Below are 27,090 nucleotides of genomic sequence, written 5' to 3' on the forward strand. Positions count from 1 at the left end.
TCATCAAGTTTTCACAAGATCACAAGTCATATAAGGTTTGCTTGGTAGGTACATTCATGATTAAATCTGAAATCTCAAATGTCCCCTGCATCATTGCTTCAGCTAGAGCAACTCAGTTAACTACTATTAATAGTTACAACGCTGTAGAAAAGCCCTTTAATTAATTCACTTAGTAACACTGTTGACAATTTCAATTAATTTGATACCCTGAGCTCTAAGTGAACTAAACTAAGGTCGAGGGCCTGTAACTCAAGATGTCTTTCAGCGTGGAAAATTTATTTGTTACAGCCTCCATAAAAGGTTTCGTAGGTTTGAGATATTTTCGGTCGTTGACATTTGAGGTCGCTCACTACGAGCAAACGCGTGTAGGTTATAATGTTACAGAAGTTCTCAATGATAGAACAACTACATAAGGGGAAGTTGAAACTATGAAAGTCTGCGAAGTAAAATCCAATATCGAATGCTCGTAATAAACGTGAAAATTGTCTTCAAAATGGATAAATAACTCTAAACCGTATTTTGAGTGTAATAGTTATAACATAGCAATTTCACGTACGCGTAAAACCTTGCTCCTAGTCTCTGCATTGCGGCCTAGTTAAAACTAGACGACGCCGACTACAGAACAGTGAAATGTTTAGCCCTCTAGTCCCAAAGGGGCCATTTGAATCCCGGCCTAGGTGACAAAAATAATACTTCGATGACCCAAATCAGACGAAGGAATATGGGCGAGAAGACTGCTGGATTTTAATATCGCACCTTTTACCATTTTCTTTTATTTTACTGCGTCTATTTACTCCAACAACCAACCCCTCACCTTATTATAGCTGCCATTATCATCATCAAACCCGGCGTTGTTGGGCAGCGCGGCGCGCGCCTGCACCTTGTGCGAGTCCAGCCCCAGGAACCACACCTCGGGGTACTTCCTGATCTCCGCGCGCCCCCACTCCGACACCCAAGCCGGAGAGCTTTTACCTAATCTCTATTTCTTTTGTTCTAGGGCCACTTGCACCAACATCTTTAATCTAGGGCGACTTGCACAAACATATTCAATCTAGATTTTGTGTTAAATCTCGATAAATGGCATAAATGTGTATGGACTGACGTTTCTTAAATCTATATTAGACACTAACTGCCAGTTTCAATAACTTTATATACCGATGACTGGTAGTTACTTTCATACTATTTTGACACATTAAAAGTTACAACCTGTCAAAATCGTATAAACTACCAGTCATCGGTAGATAGACTTGTAGAAACTGGCAGTAAAGTGGCCCTAAGGCCCCCTTGCACCAACATATTAAATTTAGATTTAGTGTCAAATTTTATATGGACTGACGTTTCTTAAATCGAGATTTTACACTAAATCTAGTTTTATATGTTTTTGCAAGTGGCCCTAAAATATAGCCTGACGTTTCTTAAATCGAGATAAACTTAGGGCGTCTTGCACAACAAAGTTAAATAAAATTAAGTCTATGACCTCTTGCTCTGACATTATACTGTTAGAGCAAGAGACAAACTATTTAATTTTATTTAACTTTGTTATGCAAGACGCCTTTAATCTAGACTCAACAACAAAAATAAAAATAAATCTTTTAAATACACTCACAATTTTGTTTTTATTTATTTTACTGCTTATATAACCTATTCCAATCACCAACCGCTCACCTTATTATAGCTGCCGTTATCATCATCAAACCCGGCGTTGTTGGGCAGCGCGGCGCGCGCCTGCACCTTGTGCGAGTCCAGCCCCAGGAACCACACCTCGGGGTACTTCCTGATCTCCGCGCGCTCCCACTCCGAGAGACGGTCGCCGTAGAGTTTCAGGGCTTCTGTGGAGGGGTAAGAGCGTGATTTGAGTGAGGGAAGATGAGCTGCTGCCGCTGCTACACGGGTTCGTTATTGTGATTCGCCGTTAATATAGCGGTGGGATTGGTGGAGCGCATATTGAACGAGTTTATCGTCGATGATGACGAACCCGTGTAGCCGCCGCCGCCGAGGAGATAAAAACCGCACGACGACGGACGCTGGTAATTTTAAGTTGTATTCTATTCTATTATAAGCATTCAAATTTGTAATTTTAATTAGTAGTCAAGTAATGTTATCTTGGGAATAATTTATATTGCATAAAATTACAAGCATTTCGGAGGCAATTAATTAGATTCTAAATTAAATCAAAATACAGCGCTATCTATTTCCAATAAAACATTTTAGAGGGAACGATGTTAATTTTAGCCCCTGAAAGGACCCGATTTGTCCCGAGCTGCGGCCCGACCCTGAACTTTTCAGGTCAGCCGGGAACACGCTAATTTAAACCTTCGCACAATAAAACAACACATATTTTCCTCTGCAACCGCGCATAGCCTCCTCACAGGCTCATTTTACTAAAGGTGAACATTGAAGAGTGTTTTCAGCTCGTTGCATCTTTGGAATTCAATTTATAATGTGGACTTGAGCTGTTAGAAAAATAGATTCCCGTTATTTTCCGAGCACCCTTCAGATACATTGATGGAAATTTCCTTTATTTCAACTAGATTTCAACGCTAATGTTTGCAAAGGTTAGAGTTAAATGTCAGACTATGTTACCCGTTATGGGTTCATTAGAGTAGCGGTGAAATGTGAGCCTTTCAGCGGGTGGGCGAAAAATATGAATGTTGTTATACCTAATATTCTTATGTGTATTAAGTGTATATCTCTTAAAAATTCAGCGCACATTTGTCACCATTTTCAGGGGTTCTTAACTTCGATTTGTGTTATTTCTTATTTCACACGCACATTTACACGAGAGTACAAATAAATTGTGTTACATTATCGGGAGGCGTCGGTTGAACGTGGATCGGGATCGAATCGCCGTTTTATTCCGAATAAAGTGAATTCGCTGAGCGCTTCATCGCATTTGGACCGCAGCCAATGTTTATTCAATATTTCATTTATTGCTTTTGTGTTTAGTTACAGGGAATTTGTAAATATAGGTTTATATGCAGATTCATTCGCATTCAGAAAAGTCTAGTACGTTACCTTTATCTAATTTTCTTCTAACTAACATTACCCGTGTTATCAAAAACCTTTATACAACCTTAGGTAGATAAATAAAATTACGGAGAATCCATCTGTCACTGAGCAGATCTTCAAAACAGATTGTTTGGCCCTGGATATTACAAAAAGAACGGGACTTTGAGGAAAAACTGTCGAAATTACCTACCGTCCAACTAATTAGATCCCTAAGGAATTATATTTTATAATAATTATTTTCCTGGTCTCCTAGTTTCTTGGGAATAGAGACGAATTACCCTGCAATACCAAAGATAAAGTAGCTTAAGCCATAAGTTGTAAGTAGAGCATCTTATAAGGTAAGCGTCCACCTTTCGGCGATTTATCCCACTCCATTTTCTCCATACATTTATGACAATCCGTTTGTTGCGATACCCACAATACGGATAGGTGTACGCTTGCCTACAGTCACCTGTCGCCCGAAGGTCGCGTGGAGCTGAGAAGCCATGGAAGTGGCAATTAGTCAGCCGCACGACACTTCCTGCGTCAGCGTGCAGCGTGCAAGGACGCCTCTATTGGATGATAGATTACACTACTTTCAGAATAACTGTACTCGTAATTTGATTATAAATGTACGTACGAGTAGGTTATTTCCAATCCTATATTGTACTTGGACGTAGACAGAACATATCTGAGTACCTAAATGTGTTTTTACAACCTTTTCATAATTTGGCATACTTACAGTTTAGGAATTGAAATTGACTTTAAAAACCTAGTTCATAAGATATTATTAATTCAAATGTAAAGTGGCAAGGTTTATTTATTTATAGACACTTTATTGCATACTTAAAAAATAACATACACAGACAAAATACAAATTGAGAAGAAGTTAGTACACAAAGGCGGGCTTATTGCCAAAAAGCAATTTCTTCCAGCCAACCCTTGGTTGGTGGAAAACTCAGGTAAATTTAACAAAACTCTTTTATACAATAATAAAAAAAAATAGTAAAAGGTTAACAGGTTATTATTATTATTATATTCTTTATTGCACATGAAACAATTTGTACATACATAATACTTATTTTTCTATATCGCATCCAACTAATAACTACAATATGATCGTCATCTGAAAAGCGTGAATTTTCCGAATAGCCTTTGGCGCTACCACTCTAGTAAGAGTAATGGAGGTAGCGCGGAAGAAAAATAGACTAGAAAAGGTAAATGAGTATGATTAATAACTGTGGGTTTCTTCGTAACGGCGTAAGAGGCTTTTTGGCAGAATTCTATCGAATTACTTATATTTTACCGACTTGCAAACAAAGTTACGGCTCACGACGAAATGAAATTGGAGTGATTTAGGGCTGATTTTGGGAAATTCTAGGTAAGAGTTTGTTATTTACTCTATCAGGTTTCCGAATTCTGGGAATTCTGAAGGTGATTTCTAATCAATCTAGTCTTAATATTCTAGACTTTAAGTATTAGTTTCATGATACATCGGCCAAGTCCATCTTGTCCTATGGTTTTAAACATAAGTCCTTTGTTCTTAAGCACTGATAAAATTATTGCTAAAATATAACAAAGTTGCGGCCAATTTCATTGAGTAGATATTCATGAATAAGTCGTATTTTTAGATAATCAGGTAGGTTAATACGTACAGTATGCTATTAATGCTTTAGAAATTACGCATCTAACAGAAGCACACGGATATTTACGAAGCTAAGGGGCAAGTGAAATAGGATCTTATAAGTTACGCTTTATAGCTACGTACGCTGATATATAGTTACTTAAACGTGAAGTTAGAATTTTGGGTAGAGCTAACCAACTAAGTTAACTGAAGCGTCCGTAGTCGAGCTAGCTTCAGTGATCGTAACTGATCACTGAGGTTAAGCAACTCATGGGACGGTCATCCATTGGATGGGTGACCGATTTCAAGTGGTTCTTTTCGGGACGCTTCCGGTTGAAAGCATCTGACAGGGTTGGTGGACGGTGACGCACTGGCTCAGCGTGGTGGACTAGGCCTTACAACCTTCCTTCATTGGATAGAGACCAGTGCACCAGCAGTGGGGGCGTGATGGGTCGTGATGATGATGATGATCGTCCGTCGCACCCGTCATACGCCTTTGTTTCACGTTCCATCTTGCTCCACTAATTATGCTGCTAATTCTGTACTCAACCGAATAACACAGACTTTCAACAAGAGATTCGGAAATATTGATATTTTTAACTGTTCTAAAATGTGTTTTAAAAAACAAATTATAGATATACTCACAAACAGATAATATCTATCCTACCCCTATCATTACCAATTCTAATTTAATTAATTAATTTAATGTATTAATTATACCTATACATATATTTATATGTATGTATTTGATAGTAAATTTTTACTTATCGTAAGTACTTATGTATGTATTGTAATTATGTATTATCTATTTAATATTTTTATAACAGTAATTTATATATACAACTTATATTTATTAGTATAATTAGTCTTAATTCCTATTTCTTACCCTATCCTTCTTCCCAAACACTACTCTGAGAAGCTAATCAATTTTACTTGATGAATGATGGTTTTATTGCCTTACAAACAAGATTTTAATTTTAACTTTAATTACGTAAGTACTATACTCACATCATTATGCAGTTAGTTGGACCTATTTAGTTAAACCTATTTAGTTACATTTAAGTTATCTAATTGATAAGATTATAGTTATGTTACTTATATATACCTAAGTTTTTTAAGCCTTTTTTGTGATCTGTCCCGATCTCGATATAGAATTTACTATAGTAATCTTACTGTGAATCCTATTATTAGCCTTACTGTTTTGTTTGTACTTAGCATTAATTTTTACAATGTAACGCTGTTGGATTTTCAATAAAAACTAAATAAATAAATAAATAAATAAAATGATGTAATCAAGTGAGAAATTTTAATTACTTATATCGTTCCTTTAAATTAATATTAGCTCAATTAGCGAGCTACAACCTCATTACGTGGAGCTAACATCATGTAAAGTTAATACAAGATGTCGTTGTTAACCATTACCGTAATTTAATGAGACTGACAGTGACAGTGAGAGATGTAATTAAAGAATATTTGGAGTTACTTACTTAAAATTAAATTTTAGAATGTTATCGGCAGCCAGCTAAGAAATGGTTCTTTATATACCTATAATAGGTAATAATACACATCAATGAGGATGATATGAGATTTTAGATCTATGTATATGTCGCAGGCATCTGGTTTAATCTCCTGTTTGATTGAACCGCTAGCCCGTTCATTGGATGACGCTATTCAGTTGTATGACTAGGCCGAACGTTGATTGTACAAGCGTCGCAAAACATCCAACTAGTTAGCGGACTTAAAATCAGTCAGGTGGTGAATAAAACAAATATGGCGTCTAACAGCGAACAGCTGACACAAAAAGTACTTGTATTGTTATTTTTTGCAAATAAATTAGCTTTAAAGTGCGATATTTTTATGTTAAAATAGTGTGACAACATGGATTTACCTATTATTACACCGCCAGCGGATAGTTTCAAAGAAAAAATGTGCTGAAACTGGATAATTATGAACAACAATATCAAGGTACGTTTATTGTTATTGTTTCGTTAATTTGTGAGATGAGAGCTTTGTAACATAGTCTTTTTGTTGACTCTTGTCTGGTCATGTTCGTCCTAACCAGACATTACAAAGTTGCTATACTATATCCCATTTAACGACTTCGCTGAATAACGTTCAGTCAAGACGTTGGACGTTACAGTCAACCACTTGACGAGTTGTTCTTTAGTCATTCAACTGAGTAGCGTCATCCAATGAACGGGCTAGCGGTTCAATCAAATAGGAGATTAAACCAGATGCCTGCGACATATACATACATACATACACGCTCACGCCCGTATCCCAGAGGGGTACGCAGAGATTACGGATTTCCACTGGGCACGATTCTGACACACCTCTTTCGCTTCTTCCACATTCATACATCTGCGCATGCATGCTCGTCGGTTACGGGTACTCTTAAATTGGCCCTTTTTCAGTATGTCGCCAATCTGGTCCGTCTCTTCCACTCACTTCTGCTCTATATATTTCCTTTGTCACTCTTTCATCATTCATTCTTTCCACATGTTCAAACCACCGAAGCATTCATTTCTCTACTCTTGTCACTATGTATATACCTAATATATTCGCTTCCCTTTCATAGTACTTATAAATATGTAGGTACTTTACAAATTAAAATAATTTATGTAAAGTTGGTATTAATTTTCGGTTCATAAAATATGTGAAGTTTCTGAATGTCATTCATAAGTGGCGAGAATGAAATCCGTAGTCTGTCGCTCAACTCGCTCAATATTATCGGTCATTTTCAGCTTTGGCAGCTGGTCGCTTCGGGCAAAATGGTCCCTGAATTAAGCGTCTACTGAATTTCAGCTATGCTTCCAGATAGATGTGTTGTATAACGTGCCATATTACCAGCGACCGTTACAAGGGTTCGGTATCGACGTCGATAAACTTCTTTCCGAAAATCTGTTTTTATTTGATATGTTATGGCTGCAATTAGTTTGACCAACATATTTCAACATACCACTGAAGATAATATTTCAATATTATGTTTAATAGTTGCATTTACGTCCAAAACAATCGGAGATTAGATATCAAGATATCAATTTAAATAACAAATTCCCTTTTCTCTGAACCTCGTGAAACCGTAGAGCTTTTTATAAACCTTTTGGTATTGCTAAAATGCCTGTTAAGAAAGTCTTATGGCGATTGTCCACTGCCGCCGCATAGTGAAATTATCAAATAACAAAATAAATAATTGATATAAACTAAATAATTGAAACCAAGAGCTAGACTAGGGTTAAGGAGTTACCATTATGAGAGGATTGGTCAGTTAGATTAACGTCAGTCGCTTACTGCCCAGAGTGCATTAATTTTCATGCTTGTCCACTAGCTTAAAGGAACATAAATTATTGTTACCATACTAGGTATTTAAAATATAGCATGAGTCTTATGACGTTTGATTAGCAGATTTTCCCTTGTAAGATAAACAAATCGTATAAATTTGTATATCGCGTGCTATACAAATTATAATCTCGTTTTTAGAAAAAATGGCGACGGCATAGGTGGACAAACGCCTCTAGAAGCCTTTGTTTGCTCGCCCCGATCAAAGGATCAATTCTTCTAACAATGGAACCAATTGCATTGTTCCCGATGTTTGTTTCCATTACGCGAGTTTGTTAGTCTGTAATACAGGTAAGCAATCTAAGTTTTATACTGTGCTTTATGTTTACATAGGTAGAAGTTGTATTAGCAACTCAAACAGAATTGGCTGGTTTTCGGTATCAGCTTTCGAATATGTAGGTATATAAGTTGTAAGTATAGGTACCAGTTAGGACTTTGCTATTTTAAAGGTTGCACAATATACCTAATGATACTGAAACTTTGATCTAAGTTAGCGTATAGTGTATAAAGCTTTTCCAAGCTAGCTACATTTAACCGACTTCGAAATTTTAATTGATTGGATGAGCAGATTTTGATGAGTTTTTCTTATTTTAATGCTGTTCCTTTCTGTGTGGTCTCATTTCCAACAACTCAGCTCTAACACCGTCAAGTTTGGTCACATTTGATTTATCTTTGCAGACATAACATAATCCTACTCGGGTACTTATTCGATGTCTTCACAAAACAAACCTCTATAGATGGCGCTGCGACTACAACACTTGGTTTAGAAAGGCAAGAAGAATCAATCTCTTTTAGAAGGCGTCGCGTCCATATAAGCGTCCACCCATCGATATCGTATGTACCTACGTAATAGACTACACTAATGTTCATTAATGCATGGAGAAACGGCAATGCTGATGAAGTTTACCACTTGTGTGATTTGTTTGCAAAAAATACTGAATGTGATGCGTCCCTTGTCTACGATGCCGAAAGGCAGACGCTTATACCTTTACATTCCTTTGAGTTCTGATTATAATAATTATCCTTACCAGTAGTCGTCATGGGGCGCGCCCGCGGGCAGGGCGCGGGCGGCGGCGCGTTGTGGTTGTCGTCGCGGATGCGGCATGGGGGTGTGACGCCGTATGTGAAAAGCTACATTAGCAATCAACAATCCTTAGGCAGCGTCGCTTGCTTGTCAAATCTGACGTAACTTGTATGGATCTGATAGATGGATAGATGTGTAACAGGCGATGCTGAATAGCTAATGTAGCTACTTTCACACGGCGTAACTCTATATTTGACTTGGTTCTTCTACCCTGCAGTTGCAGCTCGAGGCAGCGGAGTGCGGGTTTCTTTTATTTCTTTGAGATCTAATAAGGAGTCCATACCAGTAGGCGTCATGGGGCGCGCCCGCGGGCAGGGCGCGGGCGGCGGCGCATTGTGGTTGTCGTCCCGGACCGGCGTGGCGGCTCCCGGCGGCGCGGGGTTGTTGTTGCCGGGCGGGCCCGGGCCCTCGCCGAACCCGGCCTCCAGCTGCAGCTGTAAGGGAGGAGAATGGAGTTAGAAGTACGGCGGGTGATATAAGCTATGGGGTTACTGTTACCATTACCACCACCAAACATTAGCAATTAATCACCCTTAGGCCTAGTTTCTCCATACTCTTTTAGATCATTAACACCACTGTTACATCATACCAAGGGATAAGTTGTTGATTTTTTAGTACTTTTGACACATCTGTCAAGAATTTTAGATAGAGATTGATGACAGTACAATATAACAGGGGTGTTAATGAGCTAACAGACTATGGTAAAACTAGGCATAAGTTAGAGCAAGATGAAGTGTCAGTGCAAGAGAAACGTCTAGAAAAATCCCTTCTACTTTTGGGTTGGTAATTGCTAAAGTGTCGGTGGTGTACGGTAAGCTGTTGCTGAAGAATGGGGGTCAGCTATCGGAATTAGAGTGCCTGCCAGAAAGCTTTTGCAAAAGACGTAACTGCAGTGCTATATTCTGTTACTAGGTTAGGTTCAGAATGTCCATCAGTGGACGATTGTTAGTTGATTATTTTTTTATTAATTTGATCATACCATAGAATAACAAGTACAGTACTAGTACTCGTTATTCTATGATCATACTAACTATCGAAATACCGACGACGTCACATACCTTCAGAAATGAGATTGAATCGATGACCTTTAAGATCATTATCATATCTAGAGGGATTTCGAAAGGTTAGATAGACGTTAAATTATCGTACTTAGTAATTTAAATAAGAGAAACCCTGGTAGTTGAAATTGCTACCGAAGTTGTGTTTAACTTTGTAAGTACTTCAAAGTCAAAAATTTAATTTAGCATGATGTTGAATGCCTACATACCTATAACCATTTTAAATATTGCCGAGGAGAATAAATCCAAAAGGGAATCCCTGTATGTATGGAATCATTGGATATAATAACCTGCGTAAATGCCTACATCTACACCAAACCGATTAAATTCATAGAGACCAAGAAAGCTAACTTGCAACAGAAACAAGTGACAACACTAAAAAAAAGTTTAAAGATTAAGGGCGGCTTGCAAGAACGTCTTAAAACTCGATTTTGTTCAACTTAAGCTCAGTTTAAGCGTAAATCAGCAAAATCGTCTTGCACAATCTCGATTTAGTGTCAAATCTTGATTTAGAGAAACGTCAAAATTAAACCGGCAATATCTCGGTTTTACGCGTAAATCGAGATTTAACTTCTTTGTCAAATGTCAAAAGCAATCTTTGAAGTATTCTTTTTGGTTGTTTTGTTGTTAGTAATTAGAATTTCTAGTTAACTTACTCGGTAATATCAAAAATGTTTGAGGCGATGGGATATGCTCCCAGCCAATGCCAGCATTCTGCAGTTGCGGAAGCCTCCAGACTACGTCACACCTTATAGAGTGCCCTAATGCCCCAAAGTGCAGTCAAGGAGACCTGATGAAGGCCAATGACCTCGCAAAAAGAGTAGCAAAACACTGGAGGAAGTAAGCTTAGTGCATTTACACGATAGAAGAAGAAGAAGATCAAAAATGTATTACTCAGACGACGATAAAGAAATGATTGAATATTTGAATACCCCTTACTTTTATAGGAGGGTTAACTACTAAAATAACAGATTTGTTTCGTGCTTATCGAGATGATGAATTTATTAAAAGCTTTCGTCTTACAAAAAATACCACAACAATCTATATAGACCAACCTTCTCGTGCCTTACAGTCTGGGAACAATGCAAGAACTTCGCTGATCATTAACTATTTTGCAAGGTTATAGCGTCACCAGTACCAAACAACAGTTGATTTAAAAACATGTTTATTATTATTAATTACCACTGTATATTATATAGGTACCTAAATTTTAAAATATGGCTTGTTGTTTTATTTTGCTTGATGATTGTTTCGCTTCTTTACTTAAAATATTGAATGTTGTTTGGCATTCCTCTGGGGGGAGATTAACATCAGCCGACACCGTTTCCCAGTCTTGTCCATGGAGCTCCACTGTCTGAACTACAGACGCGTGTAAAACTTTGCTATCTAGGTATATCTGCAAACATAAAAATCCAGTCATAAAAATTAGAGTAAATCACAGTACTCTAGCTACCTACATACTTTATTACCTACTATTATACAATTTATTGCCAATTTTATTTTGTAAGTAGCCATATGGCTAGATATAATAATAGAACTTACTTGAGATCTGCATTTTTTCACTTGCGTGCTGTTTTTTCGTCTTTGTTTTCAGGTTTTTGTACCTACCAGTAAATTCTCAGTAGTTCTGGGTACATAAGTGGTGTTGGCGTTATATTATTCTTTACTCAGCATCTTCCAAGCCTTCTGTTTTTCGGCTACGGTCTAACCATCAGTTTTTTTATTTTAAATTATGAAATTATATTTGTCTACGAGGTTACATAAAAGCATACTTTCGTCACATGTAAAATTTGGTGCCCGTTGGTGTTTTTTACCTTCCTTTTTAAAATTTATCAATTAGGTATTTATATTTCGGTAACTGCACACGGTTGTTTGTTTATCAAGTGACAGTAACACTCGGTGACTGGACTGACATGTGACGACGAGTATATTTCATTTCACCCAAAATATTAGCCTACTTCATTGGAAACTATCAAATTTTAAATCAAATAGTGTATAACGAATCGTATAGACCGAATGAGAAATTGAATGATATCATAAACTAGGTTTTGTTAAATCGTTTTGGAAAAACCATGGCGCAAGACAGTTTTAAATCGTTTTAAATAAAAATCAGTTTAGTCTTAAGAAACGTTTAGTAAAGCTATGCTTACGGGTTCTTTTCTGCAAGCCGCCCTAAATTTCTGCCATTGACGTGGTAAAGAGAAAATCAATCTCCCATATTTTACCCAAGACATTTTTAAGCATTTTTTCATAAGCATGACTTGAAGTGAGAATAAACTTTCTTATAATAAACACCGACTCGACTATTTATAAGTACCTATTAAGTACTAATTGAATATGATTAAATATGAATAATTAAGATAAGCTTTCATTAAGGAACATTAAATCTTAACAGGCTTTTGAGATGGAAAAGATTTTCAGTTCTGGAAATTACCCAGGCCAGACATTTATATTAGTCAAGTAAGATCAAGATAAATAAATAATAAAGCACCTGTTAAAGTCTTAAAAGAAAGGATAAATTTAAAAGGTTAAATTAATTATGTACAAAATTAATTGATACAAGTACTTACCTAAACAAGTATTAATATTCTCATTTTCAAATCATCAGAAAATTATTAAAAGCTATTGCTTAAAAGCAAGCTAACTTTTTTGCTTTTACGTAAAATCTATTTAAAACTAAACTACGTAAGTATTCCATGGCGGCTTGTGTCCACTGCCACAGTCTAGCTTCACAAGGACACCCAAAAACGAAACATGTAACCTTACACTCGAACTCGATGTTGAATAAATTTTTGGACGTACATTATACTGCACATTTTAACATCCTTAACTGAAACGAATATGATTTCTTTCACGAAACCATTATCATTTAACTTCATAGAGCATTCTGTACAGCAGAACGATACGCAACTATACCAGGAAAATCGAAAAATTGTTATTATATGTACTAACTAATACTGCCTATTACGATTACGTCCCTACTAATTACGATTTCAGCCATCTTTATCAGTATCATGTAGCTGGGTGGATTTCAACAAGTCCTAAAAAATCTTCATTTCCGTGGACTTTTTTATCTTAAGGTTTTTTATATCAGAAAAACGCTTTTATTAAAGTTTTTGTTAATGTTAGTGTTCTTACTAAATGGGTAGCAGATAAGTTAAAAACTTAACAAGATACGGATGATTAAAAATTTCGTGCCACGGCGATGAAACATGCGTTCACGGCAATGAAACAAGCGTCCACGGCAATGAAACAAAGGCCCACGGCAATGAAACAAACTTCCACGGCAATGAAAGAACTGTATACGATGGAAATGAAAGAATCAATCCACTGCAATTTTTAAAAAAGACTGTGAGGGAAACGCAAACTTAGACAGGCATGTATGGCAGAAATATTTGGATAGATATTGGAACGAAAGAAAGAACGACAGTATGTATAAAAAAATAAGAATATAGTATGGAATTCTCTAAGTAGCATTGTGGGGTCCGTATTGCGACGTATAAAACAAAATGTTTCATTTCACACTAATAACGTTTACAACATATAATAAACCTTACCTATAACATCTATATTTTTATTTATAAGGTATAATACCCAATATGTATACTGTTCATTTTATGTAAAATTCATAAAATATACTATAATATGACATATATTATCTGTGCTGAATTACACAACACCGGCAAAACACCTAGCACCAAAATATAAACATAGGCGTGTGCGGTTAGGTGCACATGTTGGTCAGCTAAGCGTCTCCCTACATAGCGCCAATAATAATAGACGCATTTTTCCTGAAATAAAAATGACATATTATGTATCTAGCCTATCTGAAACCTAGTTAAACATTGTGAGATATGGCGTTTCGACTTTCTCCGTGTTCGGCATCATAAGGGTCACAGTGTCAGTTAAATAAAGTCCATTTTTCTCTCCACCTTTAATTTGCAAGGTGCGGGTGCCTATATAAATAGAGTGAGTCGCCCGCGCGCCTCAGTTGTAATATCACCATGCAGAAATGACTAGGTTTCAGATAGGCTAGATACATAATATGTCATTTTTATTTCAGGAAAAATGCGTCTATTATGTAGTCTGAGCCTATCTGAAACCTAGTTAAACATTGTGAGATGTGTTTATTATCGCATGGTGGAGAGAAAACCAACTGTGACCCATAAGCTACTGATGAGTATATCAGTAGATAAATATTTGAATCTATAAATTTATAATGCATAGATTTCTAGGTAATAGATATACTAAAAAGAAAGGTATAAGTATACATAAGACTTAAGTACTTCCTTATTATTCCTCACTTGTCAGAAAGTTATGGAAGGTATGTACCTATACATATAGGTAGGTATTTATACATATGGATACACACAGTGCCTCTTCGAAAGCAATACTTATAAGTAATTATTGATCAAAATCTTGTTATTGTCAAGGCAATATTTTTAACATACACTAGCCAATGGATGGAACCAGTGAAATACTTTGCAACAATATTTAAAAGCTGTAAAATGTAGAATATCGATCCAGGCCGCTGGGGCTCAGGCCAGCACATGCTGACTAGGGTATGTAATTCTGGACTGACCTCAGAAATGCAGCAGCCGACCCTGGAGCCTCGAGGACCTGCTCAGTCAGCCCCGTACGACGACACGGCCTGCAACACCTGGCGCGGCATCTAGTCCTTGGAACGAGGAGTGGTGCTTGAAGGGAAGATAATTTTACTAAATATCTCAGCCTCATCAGCTACTGGAAAAGATTAGATGAAGGCTGTGACACTGGCGGATAACTAAGTATTCAGTTTTTCAAAACATGATGCAGGTCACTATATTCATATTCTAGATTGACAAGTAACACACAGTCTAATTTTGTATTCTAACTAACTCGGCAGTTAACGAGTTCCTGTGCAGTCCTACTAGGAAGGAAAGTTATTTTATAAGCCTTTGCACTGAATTTGTGGGCTACTATCATTCTGTATCATCATGTGTGAATATTATGAGCTCTGGCAGCATTCCTTGGTAGATGACATCAATTAATAAAGATTGATTAACACAACAATAACAATTATAATAGTTGATAAATGAAATCCGGCTAAATGATCAGTCATGCCACCAGGATAAGTAAAATGTTCAGTACTTCATATGAAAAACATTAACAAGGTCACCTTTAGGTATTCGTCAACACTAAGGGCAGGTCTCGGCCAAAACCTTAAGGCTTCGCCTTGTTGCAACTTCAAAGGTACGTAGGTAGGTACCTACTTACATTGTTGTAGGTTCGATTTTGAAACCATTAAGTCAACCTAGATAAAACAAAATAAAATAGCTCGATTAAATAAAGAAGGTGCGTAAAGATGTTAGTTGTACCTGATCAGACCTGATGCAACGACAGCCAACATAGACTCTCTAATCTGTGGAAGCAACAATCATGGTGGCGGGAACATGGACAGTTGGACGAGCCACCTCGAGCCTGACTTATCTCAGAACTGACAGTTCGCCAACAGCAGATAGCTTGCGGCTATCTATAGGTAAACTTAGGTAGTTAGCTATACCCAAGAAAAAGTCCTTGGACATCGATATGACAGTGGAACGGCGAATAACTGTGACATTCTTTAAAACAAAAAGGCTTGTTGTTGTCCAGCTAAGGAAGGTTACCTACTTCAGCGACCTGGTATTGCATTCTGAAAGAACTGCGAAGAGTTAATATTATGACTAATAATTATTACTTATTTAGAAAGTTTTCAGCAAACTCTAATAAATCAAGCAGCTACCACGTCACCGCTGCCCGGTTATAACTCTGTACTAGCTTAGTAGATATATATACCAGTTCTAGCCTTCAGCTAGCGGCCAGAGAGCTCCTAAATGAGATGCGAGTACGAGCATGACACATGTAATTTTTTACTTGGTAACTAGTTACGTAACTAACTGAAAGATCCATAAAACAGTTGAGGATTACTCAAAATGGAATTGTGAAAACGGCACGTCTGCATCTTAACCAGTCAGTCTAAGTAGTTTCAGCAGATACAGTGTTGAAAAATAGTTATGAAACGTTTGCGCCAGAATCGAATTAAAAATACATTTTCATTAGAGAAGCCGTTTAGGCATGAATAGGTACTTTCACACTTTGGATTGTGCTCCAAATGATGACCTTCGAAATTCATAGAAATTTAATGACGACTGCCATTGTTTATTATCTAGCCCCGTACATTGAGTAGGGCTGCGGCTACACGTGATGTGATACACAGTACACAGTAGGTATAAGCATGTTCCCCGAATAGTGGAAGTTATAATTTTACCAAAAGGTAGTCGTCTCGTGCAAGAGCACCGTTACTCGATTTATTCGATACACAACTAGTAGACAGCTGCTGCGTAGGAGGTTCACGCATTTTTTAACGAAGAGCTCGGATACACACTCACAATCCACTGGGACATAAGGAAGACAGCTAATATGGTGCCACTCAGAAACCGCGATGGCATTCCGATCATGATCACCCGACAGTAGGATCATAATAAATTCGGTAACTTGTGAAGCGGTATGGTATAGCAACAGCGACTTTCACGAAATCAGGAATTAGCTAAGTGCTTTTAGGTTGAACACTCGCCGGTGGGATTCACTTTGCTCATAGCCGAGAAAAGAAAAGACTCAAAGCTGGAATCTGCCGATGTGTCATGACACTTAAGATAGTGTCTGGGGGGTCACTTTATATGACGAAAAACGAACTTTCAGTGCACTGCGGCGCGAGCCTCTCTATCTGTTTGTATGTATTAAACGTGCCGATTGCGCGACAGCTCTCGTTCGTTCGTTTCTCATCAGTATAGAGTAACGCTCCTGTACTTACCGTGCGTCACCATTCCCATGAGCAGTCCAATGATCTTTAGGCAGTTTAGAACAAAAGTTGCATTAGACAGTTTCTTCAGCAGATACATCGAAATAAAAAATTGATTGCACAACTATCCCCAGGAGCAGTCTACAGGTCACTTTGGGCAGTTCAGAAGAAAGCTGCTTTAATAGAATACCCTACCTCAGCGGAGGCATCAAATTGAAGTGCTATAACACTTTTAGAAGCGGTGCACGTTACCCGATTTGTCGTCATCCATGCCGATGCAGCTACGGCGACTGCAGGTGGTTACTCAGGCTTCGTTGGTGTGCCCTTGTATGGCTAACATGACCAACCTTGGCAGTAAACGTTCGTCTGCATATGCCAAAATCACTGATGAATAGCGCACGTTCCTCGATACCTTCTAAATAAGTCACTCATAATGATGGCTGATGATGATGATGACCGTGCTAGCAATAGTGCAGGCGGTTCCGCTGAGCATAAAATCTCTTCCCAGACAGGGGGCGTTTGTATCTGGCAACCAGAACAGGCCAGTTGTGCGCAGCGATGCAGGTGGGACAACACAGCCGCCAGGGCAGGAGTGCATGGCTGCGTCTATGCAGCGATGCAGGTAGCACAAACCGGTGGCCAGGGCCAGGACCGGGTGTACGCTGCGATGCAGGTGGCACAAAACGGTGGCCAGGGCCAGGACCGGGTGTACAGCCGCCAGGGCAGGAGTGTATGGCTGGGTCTATGCAGCGATGCAGGTACCACAAACCGGTGGCCAGGGCCAGGACCGGGTGTACGCTGCGATGCAGGTGGCACGAGACGGCGGCCAGCGCAGGAGCACAGGGCCGGGTATATGCTGCGATGCAGGTGGCACGAACCGGTGGCCAGGGCAGGAGCGCAGGGCCGGGTGTACGCTGCGATGCAGGTGCCACGAGACGGCGGCCAACGCAGGAGCACAGGGCCTGGTGCAGGTTACACGAAACTTCAATTTCACCGAATCGGCCTGCCTACCCTCAGCGGGTAGGTACCGGCGGATCACATTACTCGCCGCACATGCCACAATGTCCCAACATACTGAAACTCGGAGCCACGTGCTTCCTGTAAAAAATCCTATGACGGTCCTGGAAAGCTCCTGTTTGTAAAGCCTTACATAAGCTATAATCAAGTGCATTATTGTAATAGATAAAGTTTTTATCAACTGTTTTCTAAAAATATTAGAAATTGAGGGTAGAAAAATATATTTTTATTATTTTTTCCTGTATAAAATTAACATATGCTTTACTTAAAGCGGTCATTAATGTAAGTATCTAGCTCAAGCGCCAATAGTAGGACCGGAATATGTGATCAATCATCACCACGACTATTGAATCGGACCCTACTGCGTGGGATAAAAACCCCAAGCGCCGGAGCATTATGACCAGTGGTTGAGCTTTTAAAAGCAGTAAATAATAGCATTTTACTCACGGCTTATCAACTCAAACCTTCGTTGTGAAATCCTCAGCAATGGCTGCGTGCGCAGCAGCCGGCAGGCCCCGCGCCGCCTGGTCCGCATCACGCTACAGCTCCCGGCAGCGAGGACTCCGCAAATTCAATATTATATTTTTCCCTGTCGGAGCGAAGCCGACGAGAACCGTGGCTACATTGAGCCATTTTGCCGAAGTGTTCACTTCAAAAATCAAAAACCAACTGAGGCGCGCGGGCGACTCACTCTATTTATATAGGCACCCGCACCTTGCAAATTAAAGGTGGAGAGAAAAATGGACTTTATTTAACTGACACTGTGACCCTTATGATGCCGAACACGGAGAAAGTCGAAACGCCATATCTCACAATGTTTAACTAGGTTTCAGATAGGCTCAGACTACATAATAACGCAGTCAAAACTCCTTGCACCAAAACCTAAACATAGAGCGTCTCCCCATGTAGCCCTGCTTCGCTTTTGCTGAACATGTGCACTTAACCGCTCCTCCTCGCTTTTCTCGTTATCGCACCTATCTTTAGGTTGTGGTGCTAGAGGTTTTGATGGTGTTGTGTAATTTAACACACATTATGTGATATGAAAGAATATTTTATGAACTTTATGCTAAATCATAGTATATTTTAATTGGTATAATAAAATGAAATGTACATGTTGTCATCATCAGCCTATAATCATCCAATGCTAGACATAGGCCTCTCCCAAGGAGCGCCACAACACTCGGTCCTCGGTCTTCCGAATCCAGCCACTACCGGCTGGTAACCTTAGTCCTCTGACGTATAACTTCTTTTCTGATACCATTCATTAGAGAAACCCGAAGCATAGCTCTCTCCATAGCACGCTGAGTGACTTTAAATCGGTGGACCAGTCCCACCATCAGTGTGTCCAGGTCTCTGCACCGGGTTCCCCTCATCTCGCCTAATCCTTATTATCCTAAACTCATTTCGCATAACTCGTAAGGTTTAAACTTTTTTGGTAGAATCATCACTTGGCATAAGACTCGTTTCGTCTAAAAGTCTTTTGGCACAAACTTGAAACATCTAAGTCTCGTTTGCTCAAATGGTTCGTATTGGTATAATCTTGTTTCTCCTAATATTATCTTACTATATTCAGTATGTTTTAAATGTACAAATTGTGGTATTTTTCTCCTACATCCCGAAAATCACGATATTGAATGATCAAAATATCGAAAGTGAATGACCATTATAATTATTACAATCGCCATTAAACCCGATGGGATCGAAACCTAAAGGTAGGTGCGACGACGAGCAAAGCGAGGAGGAGCATGTTAGGTGCACATGTTCGTCGAAAGCAAAGCGGAGCGCAGCGAAACGTTACCCACATAGCGGAAAATTAAATATAGCTGAACATAAAAGAGTAGGGAACTACTTGTTGAAGCTGTCATATATCGAAACAGAGGAGTTGCTTACCATTACTACTTAGATAACACAAACACTGTAAATTTGATGAAAGACAGTCGACCACTTTGACATAGAAATTTACACAATCAATCATACTAACAAAACCCATTTACACATTCACACATATACACTTACACACATACATTAACACACATAGGTACACAGTCATTTACACATATACACAACAAAGCATGCTAAATTATTATAATTTTTTTATTTTCTTTTCATTTTTATGTAATTTTAAAGGTACCTACCTAAAATATAACCTAACTTTAAAAACAAATTAAGTACATAAACATGTAAAAAACGACTACATCCTACCTATATTAGAACAATTCCAAGGAGGGCACTGATACCTGTAATACAGATTATATCTAGTACAGGTATTGGAAGTTTTCCATATCTTAGTACATAAGGGTAATAGTAATACTGTAACTTCTATAATGTTGAATCAATATGTACCTTTACTTGAACAATAAAACTATTTTTATTTTTATTATTTTTTATAATTGAGGGCGTGGCAATCTAAGAAAGTGGCCACACTATTATAGTATAGAAAACGGACAAAAGTATCACGATACTTTAGCAGAAAAAATCAAAACGAGAAATGTTTCAAATATTTACTAATTATAAAATGCCACTTTTTGGGGAGGTTTATGTTAAGAGAAGAAATTAGTAGGGGAGAGGGGGGCAGTCTTGAATGAATTTCATTAAATCAAATCAACTGTAACTTTTATTTCATTGTGTATTTTATAATGTTTTTTTGCACTGAAACACGTGTTGGTTATCCCATTATGTAATTACTATAGGAGAAAAGTGATAGTATCACACATCGATATTTTATTACAGTTTTTTCTTGGTCAGGAAAAAGTTCAAATGTGCCCCGGCAATTCTTCTAAAACTGTGTTTACCGATTTTCCTGCAACAAATTATTTAATTGGTCAGAAAAGCAGTGACTTGCAAATTATTATGTCTGGGGAATTTATACCGACTCCATATTCTTACACATATTTTTACAATAGGTACTCTAACACGGAGAGACCGACACACATAGACACCTACAGCTGTAAAACTTATCGATACCCTTTTAGAGTCGGGGGTTAGTAAAAAAGTATCTAGACCTGATGTTTTAACATCATTAGCATTCAGACCCTGATGTCATGTAACGTTTGACACTAGTATTTTCTAACCTCTATAAGAATAACAAATACACATTGAAAGGCATTCTATTACATCAAAATAGTACTTTTTTACAAGAAATATAAGCAATGTATGTTAATGGTTAGAAATTAAGTACCTACTCACCAGTATAAAACGCTGCTCTTTCATAAACATCGTATATATTGACTAATACTTCTCCAGCCTCATTCTCCGCCAAACATCGTAGGTAAACGCTGTAAATCATCTGTCTAGCTTCGCTGCGAATGGTTTTATTCATTTTCACCTCGTGAACAAACTCAACAATCCACAAAACTCCAAAATTAAGCAAAATTCGATTTGTTTATACAGGAACAGGGAGAGTTTGACATTCAAACCATAGAAACAGACCACAAATCACGAGTTTTTTTTTATTGCCAGGTATAAATCTGTTTAGTTCCAAAAACATTAATCTCTACTCTTTTGTGTTCAGCTATACCTAATGCAAGGCACCAGTTTGCGCTATATAGGGAGACGCGTCGTCAAAGTTAAAGCCAAATGAATATTAGTAGTTTTTATAAGCTATTCCATAGTATTGTTAGCCTATTTGAGATTTGACCATACCGTTATTAGGCTAAATAAGATTATGCGAAATAACTTTTTACTAAACGAGATTTATGCCATACAATTTTCGGCGAAACGAGACTTTGACCAAACGTTACTATGCAATACGAGATTAGGCAGTAAATCTTAGGCCAAAAAAGGTAGAACCCTCTGCACCATATGTCATAACTGGCAGGGTGCAATGGTTGAAGACTGTTGGATGCGCCTTTCAGCCTCCTTGTCGAAGTTGCTTATGCCTAGCCGAATAGTCTGCCTCAGGTAGTCATATTATTGCACAACTTCGATAGTTGTCTCACGAACGATCACCGGCTCCGGTTTTATGTGAACATTCTACATGACTTTAGTCTTGCCCAAGTTCATACGGAGGTCTACACTCAAGCAGCATTAAGGCCACTTAGCATCCAGATGAGTTCCTGCAGAGATGTATGTTCTATTATATTCTATTCTACTATCTGTGGGAGGTGTAAGTACCTGCACCTGGCTCTCTCGAATGGGACCTTTGTGCAATGTGCATATCCCCAAGGTCTAAGCTGCTGCCTTTCTAAGCTTGGACCATTTCCCACCACGCTGGTCCACAGCGAGTTGGTGGGTTCACATATTACCTAGATGTGCTAAATCTATAGGTAGATATGCAGGGTTCTTCACGATGTTTTCCTTCACCATAAGAGCGATGGTATACATTGTATTTAAATTCAAAGGAACACATTGGTACATGTCAGCGCCAGAATTCACACCCGCATTATTGGAGTGGGAAGCGGGCGCTTACCCGACTGAGCTACCTTCGGTCTTATTTATACATAACGTTCATTATAATTATGTTGTTATTGTTATTATTAATGTAATATTATATATTTCGTTTTTATACATCGCGATACGCACCCGTTTTAACGCACTGCAAAAAGAGGTAATTTGACTAGTTCTGTAGGTAATGTCAGTGATCGCTATCACCTGTATTACAGGTAAAAGATATGTTACTTTGCCTAATCATACATACCACGGCGATGAAAACATAAGTCACGGAAATGAATAACCTGGCCACGGAAATGAATAACATAACCACGGCAATGAATACAAATTATTTTACAAGACATGGCAATGAAATTTTTTTCATTGCCGTGGCTTTTTTTTCATTGCCATAGCAAATATTGGCCACGGAAGCCACGGAAATGAAAGAATGGCGATGAAAATCAAGGCATTAAATATAAATAACTAAAAAAGTATTAACTATTCGAAGAAATAAACGCTTTATAAGGTAAATATTTTCAAAAAGCTTTCTTTTGAATGCTTACTCTAGAAGACAAACTTAATTTTATAGAAGTTATATCTATCCACGGCAATGAAAGAAAAAATGTCCAGTGCCCAAAATTTTTACTGATTTTCACTATAGCGCAAAAACGCGGGCACCGATGTACCTCCTTCCACGTCGAGCAGTTAGGCGACACTTGTAAGAAACGATTAGCGCACTGAAGGGGGCACCCAAGTTCATAGGTAAAACAATAGCCTTGATCACGTTTAGGACACGGCAATGAACAGAAGTTTTGGGACACATGAATTTTCACTTACCGTTCGTTATATTCTTTATATATATTTCAATAAATGTATTCCGTGACTATACTTTAACTATTAATGTATCAAATGAAACTAAGTTTAACTATCAATACTCAATATTTTTTCATCAATGAAGAATAATACAAAACGTTGTAACGTGGGGACAGACACGGCAATGAAAGATTTGGGGGTTTAATATTTTTTTTTAAAATATCCATTAATCCTATTAATAAAATATTTAGTGCTACACATAGATAACTATTTCACTTAACCGGAAAAAAATATTAGAAAATTATAACTTGGTTCTTTAGTACCGATTTCATTGATGCCACGCAATTTTTGGCCGCGGGAAATTCACCCAGCTATGGGTGTGACAAATATGATTAAAAATTGGTTTCTTCTTATCTATTAAGTATCCCGGTATCGGCAGCAGTGGACCTCCGTCGTAACCCATTTCCCATTTATCGCGTGCATTTGTCGCGTGTCACCCGACACGATAATTCCTTCCGTTTGCAGTTGAACAAACATTACTATTAGAGCAATTATTGACATTCCCGGTATGATCCCGCACGGAATTAGGCAACCGCCTTTGTTTATTACCCGACTGCGGCAAACTTGTTGGGAGGTTTCAAATGTCCCGTGCGGAAAGAAAATTTAGGTCGGTTTGTGCAGATTTATTGTATCAATAACGAAATGTAACTGTTACAATTAATGAACTTCGAATGTACCTCGCGATCATAATTCATGTTCTGGTTATACTTAAAGCTGCAGAATAAAAAAATTTTGTTTCCGACACGCTGAGAAAGATAAGAAGAACTTATATTTTCCGATGGAAAATTTACTAATAAAATTCCACGATCTACAAGATACTAAGATACCAATATAATAATGAGTAATATGTATTTTTTTTATTTTACTCAAATTTTGTACTTCGCTACGAAATATAAAGTAGAAACTACGCAACTTATTCGGAGCGCTTCGAGTGAGCCAGGCAAAAACTACTTACAATATAATTTATCTGGTAGTGATTGAGCAATAACTGGCAACCGTAACAGTTTGACAGTTCCATTACTTGAAGTCGGTGCGTGATGAAGCTACGTTCAGCTTCGGAGTTTCAGTTATAAAAACTAAAGTAGGTAAATATTTTTTTCGGCTATTCTATTTTAGGCTAGAAATTTTTCATTTTACAATGTTTTTATTAGGAATAAAATTCTCTTAGCGAAATCGTAGAGGGCGATTTCCGCTCTTTTGACATAAATTAAGTAATGTAGCGCTCGAGATATGTAGCATAAGAGCGAAAACAATTTTCTAAGATTCTACCACATACAGACAAATATAACACACACAAAACTGAACACCCGTGTTTCCGCCACGTAGCAACAACCAGTAAGTCCCCAACACCTACACAGCTGAAGAGCAGCACTCGTAATCTGCTCCACTCTATAATAATCCGCTGTCATTGTCACCAGAGTATCAGGGGGTCACTCTCTATGATGGAAAACGGAAGTTTCGGAGCGCTGCTGCGCGGGCCACGACTCTATCTTGTTGTATTAAACGTGCCGATTGCACAACAGCTCTCGTTCGTTCGTTTTTCGTCAGTATAGAGTAACCCCCTGACCCTTCCACCCCTCCCCCGCACATCCAGAGGCACTAATCCCTACAACGTGACTGTCCGTCTGTCGAGGTGTATTTGTTTGTAACCTGTGACATTTAAAAGGTCACGAGCAGCCTCAGATGTGGGATGTGGGTGAATGACGCCGGTCAGTCGAAGTTCAGGGATCCATTGTTAATGTATTATGGCCTTTAAAAGTGAGATCTTAGATACTTATCATATATGTACAATATACAATATAAAAATATAGAGAAGAAATAGTTTTATATGCAAACTCGGGGATAAATTAACCTGTTTTATCCCGGGAAACGAAGACGGAGGAAATTATTGCTTCTTCTTCGATTAATGTTACTATCCATAAGCCTTGATTATTTCAGGTCAGCAGCCTCGATCGAAGTAAAAACGATGCAAGAGGTATTTCTTTTATTGTCCTCCGTTCTGATTAGTTATCGCTTTAATAAGTTCTAGCAAACATAAAAATAAAAGAGTTCTTAAACGTGGTATTATCATGACAAACATCACTCGAGCCCGGATGTAGCCTCCGGTCCTCGGCTGCCCACTCAAGATACGTTTGATCCGCTGTCTTAATGTCTAATGGCTTCTATCTATCTTTAATACACATTGTCTTTGAAATCAAACACAATATTGTATATAAGGGCTTATAGTATACTGATGCATTCCTGTCTAAAACATCTGTTATATTATATCATGTTCTATGAATGTATGTATAATGTCTAGCTGTGTTCACAAATAAATATATTTGAATTTGAATTTGAATTTCCTGCCAACTCATTTCATTTCCACATTCTCAAAGCGAACGTGAGTGTGTGGTACATCGATAATTCAAATAAAAAGAGATATATCAGTGTATTACTTCGACCTTTCAGTATGTGTAAAAAAATTGGTTAACCATACAATTTTTGTACACTCTGGTATAAAAAAAAACTCAAAATGAAGAGTCACGTGGCAATCCAGGCATGCTGAAAGAACCACATTTTTTCCAAAGTCTTCCCATATTTCAAGGCTTGTTAAAAAGATTGCACTCATTTTCGTAAAATTAGACCCAGTTGAAAGTTATAAAACTGTTGCACTCCTTTGCCGACTCTACATACACGTGTTTCCGGATTATTGAGCTTCCGTGAACTTTCCGGGAATGTGTATTATTTATTCCTTTCACCTCTGCCGGTGCCTGGTTGCATGAATTCGGCCATTTATGTGTGTTATATAGCTCCGAAACGGAACATTGCTGATTTCTAACACATATTTTAAGGATTAAAATTTAAAACTCAAAATCGTATTGTCGTAGCACTACATATCCAGGAGAAAATATAAAATACAGATTCTTGATTAACTCTTACGATGACATAGCACAAACATTATTTTATTTTCTTAGCAAGATGTGCTGTTCCGGGAATTCAATGTTTCTCTTCTATTCCGGGTATATCAGTCAGCCTCAAGGTTTCCTAGAAGCAGCTATGACTTCTGAACTCTTGTGGTCTATCTACGTATGTATACCAATACGAGAAGGCAATAGTTAATAGAGCAAATTAATATATAATATATTGATATAACTTATAAATTATTCATAAATCCAAGGACTCCTATGCCATAGACACAAATATGTTTTTAATTGGCACATTCGGATTAACCTCAGGGATTAACCTGGAACCTTGAAGTGATGTTCGGTTAATGTCGTCACGGTCCCGTTGCTGACGAGTCCATACCAGGGGGGGCACTCTATATGATGAAAAATGTTCGTTCGTTTTTCGTCAGTATAGAGTAATCCCCTTAAAAGTTACTCTATACCTTCTTCTTCTTCTTCCTTGCCTTATCCTTATTTAGGGTCGGCTTTGTTGGTCATGTCACGTCATTTTACCCTATCCTCTGTCATATCCTCATTCACTCCACACTCTCTCATATTTTCTTTCACGCAATCAAGCCACGTCTTTCTTGGTCTTCCTCTCTTGCGCCTTCCTTCGGGTCTCATTTCCAACACTTTCTTTGTCACATAATCATCTTCTCTTCTCATAACATGCCCAAACCAAGTTAAAAGTTACTCTATACCGACAAACGAATAAGAGCTGTCATGCACTCGGCACGTTTAATACAACGAGAAAGAGTCGTTTTTCAAACGTAGTGACCCCCTAAACTGTCCCGTCACGGGCACGGCCACGTGGCGTCGAGCTCGGCCGACCATGAAGTTTACTCAAGCTGTGTTCAGCCAATTCAGTGCTTTATTACTTGTTATATACGTGGTTTACATGTAGGTAACTCTAACTACATAATCAGATTTTTATCCCGGGAGTGGACAAAGCCTGTTTTACAATATCATGTGAACCAGCCTACTTTCATAGAACACTG

General features: G+C 38.1%; 1 protein-coding gene and 1 long non-coding RNA gene across 2 annotated transcripts in view; both read right to left on the bottom strand.

Annotated features, from left to right (window-relative positions):
* The window catches only part of LOC105381612 (dual specificity tyrosine-phosphorylation-regulated kinase 2), a 29,391-nt gene extending 19,259 nt beyond the window's left edge, over positions 1 to 10,132 (bottom strand). The window contains exons 1-3 of the mRNA XM_048628018.1: positions 10,094 to 10,132; positions 9,319 to 9,469; positions 1,666 to 1,829 (exon numbers count right to left, since the gene is read on the bottom strand). Of these exons, the coding sequence (XP_048483975.1) occupies positions 1,666 to 1,829; positions 9,319 to 9,469; positions 10,094 to 10,132 (354 nt within the window). The remainder of the gene's footprint in view (positions 1 to 1,665; positions 1,830 to 9,318; positions 9,470 to 10,093) is intronic.
* An 864-nt stretch (positions 10,133 to 10,996) lies between these two features.
* LOC125491021 lies at positions 10,997 to 12,274 on the bottom strand. Its single transcript, XR_007268052.1, has 2 exons — positions 11,636 to 12,274; positions 10,997 to 11,489 (listed from the first exon to the last, which is right to left on the bottom strand). It is a non-coding gene; the product is annotated as an uncharacterized LOC125491021 (long non-coding RNA).
* Between the last annotated feature and the right edge of the window lie 14,816 nt (positions 12,275 to 27,090).

This window comes from Plutella xylostella, chromosome 4 (assembly GCF_932276165.1).
Source record: "Plutella xylostella chromosome 4, ilPluXylo3.1, whole genome shotgun sequence".
NCBI classification, from domain to species: Eukaryota; Metazoa; Arthropoda; class Insecta; order Lepidoptera; family Plutellidae; genus Plutella; species Plutella xylostella.